The 10,073-nt window shown below is 36.1% G+C and overlaps 1 protein-coding gene across 1 annotated transcript; it reads right to left on the bottom strand.

The window, feature by feature from the left end:
- Window positions 1-6,476: 6,476 nt before the first annotated feature.
- Window positions 6,477-7,427, bottom strand: LOC123602668 (olfactory receptor 1052-like). The gene has a single exon (XM_045487132.1). The coding sequence runs from the start codon at window positions 7,413-7,415 to the stop codon at window positions 6,477-6,479; it is 939 nt and encodes a 312-aa protein (XP_045343088.1). The 5' UTR covers window positions 7,416-7,427.
- Window positions 7,428-10,073: the final 2,646 nt, after the last annotated feature.

Below are 10,073 nucleotides of genomic sequence, written 5' to 3'. Positions count from 1 at the left end.
GTCATTCTTTGCTGTTCCAACAAATAACTTACCATTCTATTTTCTGATTTCCTAGAGCATTTATTATCCAATGGCTTGGATTAGTCCATATCAGATTTTTTTCTTAAGATTGAATCAAGAAACTTTTCAATATGTTTTGATCCCTGCAGTCAACAGATTACAAGTCTAATTTCAAGGACCGTGGACATGTTTTTGGTACATTAGGTTATCATAGGTTTTTATTGAGAAAAAGATTATTAAATTAATTTTATCTTGGGTTTCATCATATACACCAGAATACATGAAAAATAAGATTATAATAGCAGATATATTAGGGACATATTTCATTAAATCTTTTTAAAGGAAAGTTTTCTTTACTGAAGAATTTATAGGAATATATAGTCCACTATTATATTTGGGGAGTTTGGGGAGAAGTAAATATAAAGCATGCTTCACGTTAATTTGACAGCTGAATTTATTTTCACTGAACAGTAATGGATATGGTATTCCACAATCCAGGCTTTGAGAATATTTCGCTGGTGTTGAATAAAAAGTGAGAAAGACATAGGTTTGGATCTCTACCCTTTTCCCAGTGTGACGTAAAGTTATTTAGTAACAATTCAAATGTTGCAAACCTTGGGACAAGATTGCTTTTCAAGTCTACTTTACTGAAATGCCAGACGTGAAAAAGAACAACTAGTTCTTTTTTGCCGCAAAACCTGTGATTTCACTTCTCAGCCTTAGTTGCTAGCTTTACTACTGGTTTCTGTGAACCTTCCTCAGGAGGTAGTTGAAATAATTAAATAAGAAAATATGTTAAAACTGGCACGCTCCCTAAATGTTTGCTGTAGAGTCAAAGTGAAACAAATAGCTAAAACAGAAACTGGACTATTGACACACTGGACAAATGGCTTTTGAAGGAAGTAGTTTTTTGGATCTTTGCCTTTTTGTTTGTTTCGTTTTGTTTAAATAGCTTTCCTTCCATTGACTTTGTTTTTAAGCAAACCAATTTGTTAATATAATGATGAGTTTCTTCTTATCTCACTGATTTCATGTTTGTTTCTTTGATTTTCATTTAATTAGCAGTAATTTTCACCTGGACTGCCTTTCACACCACTTTTCTAATGCTATAAAGCATTGAATCTAAAAATTAGCTCTGGTTAAAGGGCCAAAAGTCACCACTCTCTTCCTCAGATCTAACACAATTCAACAGCTTGTAATAATCAAACTTAAATTTTAAAGAATGTCTTTAAATTCCCTTTTGTAATTTACATAGCTATATGTAATTCACATAGCTACACAGCTACCTGAGGAAATAGGGAATTAACCCACTAATTACTTAAGAGAGCCATTTGATGTGGCGATGGTCTAATTTTATCTCCCTTATCTCAAGAATTGGAAGGGATTTGAAGCATGTGATTTTTCTTTGTCTTGCATTCATAGCATGTGTCAAGAGTTGCTGTTTTTGAAAACTAGAGAGGCATTTATAATTCCTTTGTTAAAACACAGAAATGTAACACCTACCTGGTGTTGAGAGGAAGCTTAGCCCTTTCTTTTAGTTTCCTGACTTGCATTTATATTTGGCTCAGGGTCTTTGGAGAATGGAATCCCCAATGATTCTGTGATACTACGTTTCATTAAAAGAGCAAAGAGAGACCAGGGGAAGCCAAGGTCCCAGCACTATCTTTCCAAATTGCAGCAATTCATGTATTTGCCCTTTCTCAGTTTTAGAGAAAGTCATCACATAAATTTGTGTCTTACCTATATGAGCCTCATTATTAAAAATGAACACCATCGGTGTTTGTTATTATAATTTGCATAATATAGTTATGAATATTTTATGTATATCATTTTTTATTTTTTTTTTAAATTTTTTTTTTCAACGTTTATTTATTTTTGGGACAGAGAGAGACAGAGCATGAACGGGGGAGGGGCAGAGAGAGAGGGACACACAGAATCGGAAGCAGGCTCCAGGCTCTGAGCCATCAGCCCAGAGCCCGACGCGGGGCTCGAACTCACAGACCGCGAGATCGTGACCTGGCTGAAGTCGGACGCTCAACCGACTGCGCCACCCAGGCGCCCCTGTATATCATTTTTTAAAGAGTGCTAAGTTCCATTTGTTGATGACCATATGCTTCTATATACATACATTATATTTGGTAGCAGTTATGGAAAATATCCTATATTTTAATGTAAGGTAACTCAAGAGAAGCGTAAGCAATCAGCAATCACTAGATAGAATTCAGGGGTGTGTGTGTGTGTGTGTGTGTGTGTGTGTGTTCATACACCAGATTTCACTTTAGTGTAGGAGGGAATTTATCTCAAGTTTAACATTTTTGTCACTGTACTGGTTGAACATAAATGTAATTTCTAGAAATTCTAGGCAGGCTGATATTTGGAGGATAGAATGAAAAATATAAAAGATAGTAAATCACAGTGAAATGGTAGGCATTTACATATGATAAAAAAGGGAAAGGGGGCAAATAAGAATGAATAAGTCATTGATACAGGTCAAATGCATCCAAACCAATAAACACAGCTATATAGGAACAAGGTGGTGAAAATTTGCAGGAATTTTAAAATGAGACCAACAGACTACATAGTTAAAACAGACTGACACACAGAAAATATTATAATTAATTTTACTAACAAGCGTATTTCTTTTTCTTTGGCAACTAAATATTAAGTAGGAGCCTTGTTGGAATGCTTTTTATGTATTAAATCCCAATATGTTCCAGGCACTTCACAACTATTATCTCTAACCATTATGTAATTTTATTTAATTGAATATTCTGATCCATATGAATTACATTATACGTGGCCCAGCATATTTAAAGGAATTGTCTAAATTTACACTTTAGGAAATGGTTGAACAGTACCTTAATACGTGATTGCCCGAAGTAAAACTTTGTGCTGCTTTTAGTATTTATTCTAGGCAGACTTTCAATATTGACAGACTAAGGAGTGAACATAAAAATGATGGAATTGGAAACCATATTGCATGAAGAATAGTGGAAAATATAGGAAATTTCCAGTGCGAGAAAAATTAGACTCAGGACAGTATTGTAGCAAAAACTGAACATCTGAGCCACCTAAGAATAAAGAGTGAGAATTTATGAACTTTAAGACTTCATAAGATGTATTGAAGACTTGTTGATATTGGCTCTACAAAGAAAGGTCTTGCTCAAACTGAAAAAAAAAAGGTTATATTTAATTGGTAAAATTGAATAAGCTAGTTTATAGGAGAAAGATGATAGCCATTAGACCATTTTTATAGGGTATTCTATATCAGATTAGGGTTTCATTGGGATGACATATGAGCCTTAGGTATCCTTAATTCTGGGAGTTGCAATTTGTTCACAGGCCACATTTGACCAAAGACAAATGAAAATTGTCATCAAAGCTGGGATCAATTATTGTGTTCACAGCACAAGACAAATCTCAGATCTTGGAAACCATAAATTCATCACACTGGTTTATGGGTCTCTTAACAAATAATAAACCTGACCATGTTGCAACTGTACCCATGACTGATCCAAATAGTGTCAGTAACTTATTTCCTTGATGATTTAGGCCAATTTCCAAACTGCACACTCCAAACCTACACACATGAAATTAAATAATAATAATAATAATAATAATAATAATACATATTTAGTAGAGATTCTCTGTGAACTGAGAGGAAAGTTATGTTTGATAGACATCTGCTATGTTCTGATTTCTCCAAGTGTTGATGTTGAGCAATAACCAGTTTTATAGATGGGGTAAAGGGACTGGAACTGAAAGTGCCCATTCTCAAATTTGTCCTGATATTTTGCAGGAAAATTGATGGCATAGCATCAGATATTTCACTCATGAAGTCCTCATTTATTTCTTATTGACTAACTATATCAACCATTTAAGAACATTTGGAATCTGTTTAACTGAGTTGCATTTATTGATACACACATATATAGAGATCACTCAGGTATATATAGACAGTATATTACTCATTATATAAGGTATATTACCCATTATCTAGAATATATTACTCGTTTTCCAATCTTCGTTCAACAAATCTGCCACACACCCTTCATTTGCTTCATAATTTAGAAAATGGACTCCCCCCCCTTATTTTAGTATCCAGTGACTTTATAGTATAATATAGGTACTATATATAATACAGTAACCTTTTGTGGAAGGTCAATATTAAACATAAACAAATATCCTAGATTTTTTTCTATAGAATGACTCCTCTCCCACACATACCCACATAGTCTACTGTTATCTGCATTCTGGCCAGCCCCTTATTTTATGAGGAGAGTATTGTAACAGATTAGTTTTGTCTTTCTGAGTTTTAAATATCTTGCCTGTATATCATTCCTTGTGTTTGATACTCTAGTGTATAAGATATTGAATGCTTTTGAAAAAATTGTGAAGCATGATATAAAATCAGATTTACCTATCATTATTATTTGTTTTTATTTTTTCTGAAAACTAAAACTTGTCCTTCATTTATATGAATGCCTCTTATGTATAAATGTCACATATATGTAGCATTACGGGCCCCAATTTCAAATAATATATTCAATGATTTTGGAAAATCATAAAGGGCTCTACCAATGTTATATGATGTTCTTATTTTGTTGGTGGTGGTGCTATTATTTCATTCTGAAAAGCAACCTTTCCCCTGAATTTCTTTGCATGGATGTCTAATACAATGAGGATGTCAATTTACTATCTTTCTTTTTTACACATTTCAATCTGATAACTTCACAAACATTGGAGCCATTCACTCATGAGTTTTGCTGTCATTGAGAGGAAAAAAATAAAAGCTTAATCTAGCTTTCCATGTAAAACCATGAATTCATACCTACAGAGGATTCAACTGTCTTTATTTGCTGATTAGCCTAGATGCCTCTTGTTATTTAAGTATTTAAAAGAATCTCAAAAAATTAAATATAAGTTTATTTGTAAATGAAGATATTTTCTAGAATACTGTTTTGTTTCCAGATAGAAGACTTTATAGCATTTTAGGGGAAGAGGTCACTATGGAACAATCAGTATCTATGGGCCTGATTTCATTATTATGCACTTATACATATAATTTGAATCAAAGGGAAAATTGGCTTCACGTATTTTCTCTACCTGGAATACACAGCACAGGTGTTCCCCTGCATACAATACCTTCAGGGAATTTCTTGTTTTATATCTAAAGAAGATTTTGGAAAATCCTTAACGGAAAAAGGGAAATGAGTCAGATTTTTTAATGACTCCCTAGTTATCTTGGAAACCTTCTTTCCAAACAGGAAGTAAAACCTTTCAGAGTAAGTTTTCTGTGAGTATTAGTGACCCTTCCACAATGAGCAGTAGTAAAACAGTGGCATTTTTTTTCCTGTTCAGATTCATACGTAGTAATGGAAACCAAGGCTGGAGATAGGGAAATAGTTCATAGTAACGACTACAAGTGAAATTGCACAGGCAATCTAGAACTCAAGTTCTCTCTCTCTTTTTTTAATGTTTATTTATTTTGAGAGAGAGAGAGAGAAAAAAAAGAGAGATTAAGTGGGAAGGGGCAGAAAGAGAATCCCAAGCAGGCACTGCACTGTCAGCAAGGAGCCCGACTCGGGGGTCGATCTCACAAACCTGTGAGATCATGACCTGAGCCAAAATCGAGTCAGGTGGTTAACTGACTGAGCCACAGGTCTCCCCAGTTTTCTTTCTTACTATTTTTGAGTATCTACATTTGTTTTGAAAAATGTCTGGCTATAAATAATCCAGGCTAATTTTAGAAAATGCACATGCCAGGGGGCTCCTGGGTGGCTCAGTCGGTTAAGCATCCAACTTCGGGCTCAGGTCATGATCTCACAGTCCATGAGTTCAAATCCCCCATCAGGCTCTGTGAGACAGCTCCGAGCCTGCAGCTTGCTTCAGATTCTGTGTCTCCCTCTCTCTCTGCCCTTTCCTTGCTCGTGCTCTGTCTCTCTTTCTCTCTCTGTCACTCAAAAATAAATAAACATTAAAAGAAAAGAAAGAAAAGAAAACGCACATGCCAGGTTTGTGGATAATTCAAGTACCAATACTTTTTGCTTTGAAAGTTATTACTTATTTCTGTGCTTAATAGAAAGATGGAGTTAAGATATATTTTATGACTTATTAATCTTATGTTTGTATTTATCTATTTGTGTGTGTGTGTGTGTGTGTGTGTGTTTATGTGTCTGTATATCTATTTGTATGTACTCACTTCTATCCATATGCAGGAATGAAAGTGTCTTCAATTGTCCACTAATAAAAAGCCTAGATCTTACTATGGTTTTTAGGTTTGTTTACACAATAGCCAGACATATCTCTTATAACATGTTACATTCTTCTAGCCATTTTTCTTCTGCTATAAATCATATGTTCCCATTAAATAAAGTCTAGGATTCCTGTGGGCTCAAAACTTTAACAAATTCGTATAAACATTCTTATCCAGAGTGCCTCTTTGTATGCTATTTTGGGATGCAGAGGGTGTGAAATTAACAAGGGAAGTATTTCATTTCTATAGCCTTTTTCACCGCATCCTTTACTTCCTTATTCCTCAGGCTGTAAATCATTGGGTTTAACATAGGAATCACCAGGGTATAAAGCACAGACACCACCTTCTCTTGTTCTAAGGAATATTGGGAACTTGGTTGAATGTAACTAAAGCTTATAGAGCCATAGAATAAAGTCACGACCGTTAGATGCGAAGCACAGGTAGAGAAGGCTTTTTGTCTTCCTGCTGCTGAGCGGATCCTCAGGATGGCGGCAACAATGAAGATGTAGGAGATCATCACAGTCAAGAAAGTGACGATGGCAATAATTCCAGAAAAGATTAAAAGCAACAGTTCATTCAGGGACGTGTCAGAACACGACAGCTTCAACAGTGGGGGAAGGTCACAGAAGAAGTGACTGATGATGTTTGGCCCACAGAAAGACAATTTCACCAAGCCAATTGTGTGTGTCAACGAGTTGATTAAGCCTCCTACACATGACCCAATGACCAGGACAACGCAAACTATTTTAGTCATCGCCACTGTATAAAGTAAAGGGTTCACGATGGCCACGTAGCGGTCATAAGCCATTGCCGCCAGCAAGAAGCCCTCAGTGGTAAGGAGTGACACAAAGAAAAAATATTGCACGATGCATGCAGAGAATGAGATTGTCTCCCGTTCAACAAAGAAGTTGAGCAGCATTTTTGGTGCAAAGACGGACGAATAACAGGCATCAACAAATGACAGGCAGCTAAGGAAATGATACATGGGTGTGTGGAGTTTGGGAGTTATTTGGATTAGAAAGAGCATTCCTAGATTCCCCACCAACGATATGGTGTAGATCAGAAGGAACGGCGTAAAGAGGACCACTTTCAGTTCAGGATGGTCTGTCAGTCCCAAAAGGATAAACTCTGTAACCAATGTCAAATTATCATCAGCCATGTGTGTGTTTCTGGGCACCTGTTAATGATAAGACTGGAATAAATTGAGAATAATCATGCCACACCATCAAGCCTATTTGGAATCCCTATCCCTATTGGCAACTTGAGCTGTTGATTTTTCTTTTCTGGTTGTTTTAACTAGAAGGTCTCTAATCTCTTCAAGGACTGTTTATTAGTCTATTTTTTAAGGAAATTCCATGAGCGAGAAAAGAAAACATTAGGGTCTTAGTTTCAGGACGCATTCAAGTATTTATGTTTTTATGTGAAGAAAAAAAAAACTAAAGCGAATTTTATTCTAAAATATGCAAAGCAAAGTCCAGTTAATAAAGCGTACTAAATAAGGTTAGAACTTTAATCTGTGGTCTCATTGAAGTTCTTTTAACCTTCTCACTTTGGGGGGCTCCTGAGTGGCTCAGTTGATTAAGCAACCAATTCTCAGTTTCACCTCGGGTCATGATCTCATGGTTTCATGAGTCTGAGCCCCAGGTCAGGCTCCATGCTGACAGTGTAGAGCCTGCTTGGGATTCTTTGTCTCCCTCTCGCTCTCTGCCCCTCCTTGACTTGCACTGTCTCTCTCAAAATAAATAAATAGAGCTTTAAAAAATTAAAAAAAAAATAAACCTCGCTTTGGGTTTAATGGTAGCTCATGCCAGATACAACAAGATATAAGAATTAACCGTACTATACCATTTGAACTAAGAAATCCACTTAAGCCTTCACATTTAGTTCATGCTCCACATTTTTTGTATGCTGGCTGTGATGAATGATAAAGCCCTAACATCCAAAAAACTTGTGGTCATCCTTGTAAAATAGCCAAAGGCATTGGCTTCTTAGAAAAATGTCCACTGGAAACGAGAGATGGATACCCTGAGCTGGAACGCAAAACCTGATGAACAGTAACTTACAATCAACTTATACTTAGATTTGATATCAAATAGAAATATCTTACAGGGCATATGGGTGGTTCAGTCAGTTGAGCATCTGACTCTTGGTTTTGGCTCAGATCATGATCTCATGGTTTCGTGAGTCCGAGCCCCACATCAGACTCTATCCTGACAGTGTGGAGCCTGCTTGGCGTTCTCTCTTTCCGTCTCTCTCTGCCCCTCTCCCCTCTCACCTGTCTCCATCTCTCTCAAAAATAAATAAACTTTATAAAAATAAATAAAAGAAATACCTTACTCAAAAGATTCAAGAAACACAATTTTTATACCTTTTTGAGAAAGAGCTAAGTAAGCCTATAAGTAAAGCAAAACTATAAAACATACAGATACTTTTCTTACAGTATTTTTTGGATGTGGCAGCATGTTTCCTGAGGTATGCAAAGTCTTTTCCACTTAATGGGCAGTTGTTGATTATCACTATATTTTATTTGAAAAAATATGGCTATCTTTCTACATCTATATAGAATATAAAACTAAATATTTTAAACAGTTCACAATAATACAGTTTTACTTCTATAGGATAAAGGGAGACACTCTTGATGGCTTCATCATCCTTCCACTGAGAGACTATTTCTTGGGTACAGGATGTCAAACTCAGAAAAGAAAAAACATTGCAAAATTACTAACATAGTAGGAAATGAGGCAACTGTGTAAGATGTAGAATATCTGTAATGATAGGTGAGTAATCCCTATGTTTATACGCGGCTATGACAGATTGCAATTCATCCTTTAGAGAAGAGTATTTCACACTGTAAAATGCTGATTTGGGGAGGCACCTGGGTGGCTCAGTTGGTTGAGCTACTGACTTCAGCGGAGGTCGTTATCTCCAGGTTTTGCATGCGAGCCCTTCATCAGGCTTTGGATCCTATGTTCCTCTCCCTCTGCCGCTCCCCCATTGGTGCTCACTCTCTCAAAAATAAATACACATTGAAAACATTGTTTTTCATTGTTTCAGTAGATGTTGCCTAGTGATTTTTATGTTAACGTGGAAAAAGAGAATGAAGTGTGGGATAAGGGGTGTGAATAAATGGCCAAATTATAAACTTCTCCCACACTGTGTTTGTAAGATTCAAATTGGAACATCGTTTTTGTGCCTTCATCTTGTTGTTTGTAATTTTAACTGATTTGCAAAATTTATGTATATGAGATAATCAAATAAGTGAGTTTAACGTACTAGTGTAAGAAAAAAAAGGAGCACCTGGGTGGCTCAGGCAGTTAAGTGTTTGATTTTGGCTCAGGTCATGATCTCACTGTTCCTGAGTTCAAGCCCCACATGGGGCTCTGTGCTGACAGCTCAGAGCCTGGAGCCTGCTTCGGATTCTGTGTCTCCTCCTCTCTCTGCCTCTCCCCTGCTTAGGCTCCGTCTCTCACTCTCTCTCTCAAAAATAAATAAAACACTTTTAAAGAAAAACTATTCAACACTTTAACTTATTTAGGAATCTTATAATCACTCATTCTAATGGATTATTTCTCTATATTTCCCCCAAAGCAACCCATCAATCACACAAAACGTTTCATTTGTCTTATACTTACAGTAATACAAAAATTTGGTAAATGGTAGTAGTTAAAGGTAGCAGGATTGAAATTCAAACTTATCCTTTAATATATGAGAACCATACGCAGAGGCTCCATGATGTGAAAGCAAGCACGAGATGGTCAGAAAACCATCCTGTCCCAAGACAGGCTTAGATGCAAATTCAGTTATATGTTTACTTCAG

The sequence above is a fragment of the Leopardus geoffroyi genome, chromosome D1 (genome assembly GCF_018350155.1).
Source record: "Leopardus geoffroyi isolate Oge1 chromosome D1, O.geoffroyi_Oge1_pat1.0, whole genome shotgun sequence".
In the NCBI taxonomy this organism is placed as follows: Eukaryota; Metazoa; Chordata; class Mammalia; order Carnivora; family Felidae; genus Leopardus; species Leopardus geoffroyi.
The sequence above is the reverse complement of the archived record's forward strand: the minus strand, read 5'-3'. Positions and strand labels throughout refer to the sequence as shown.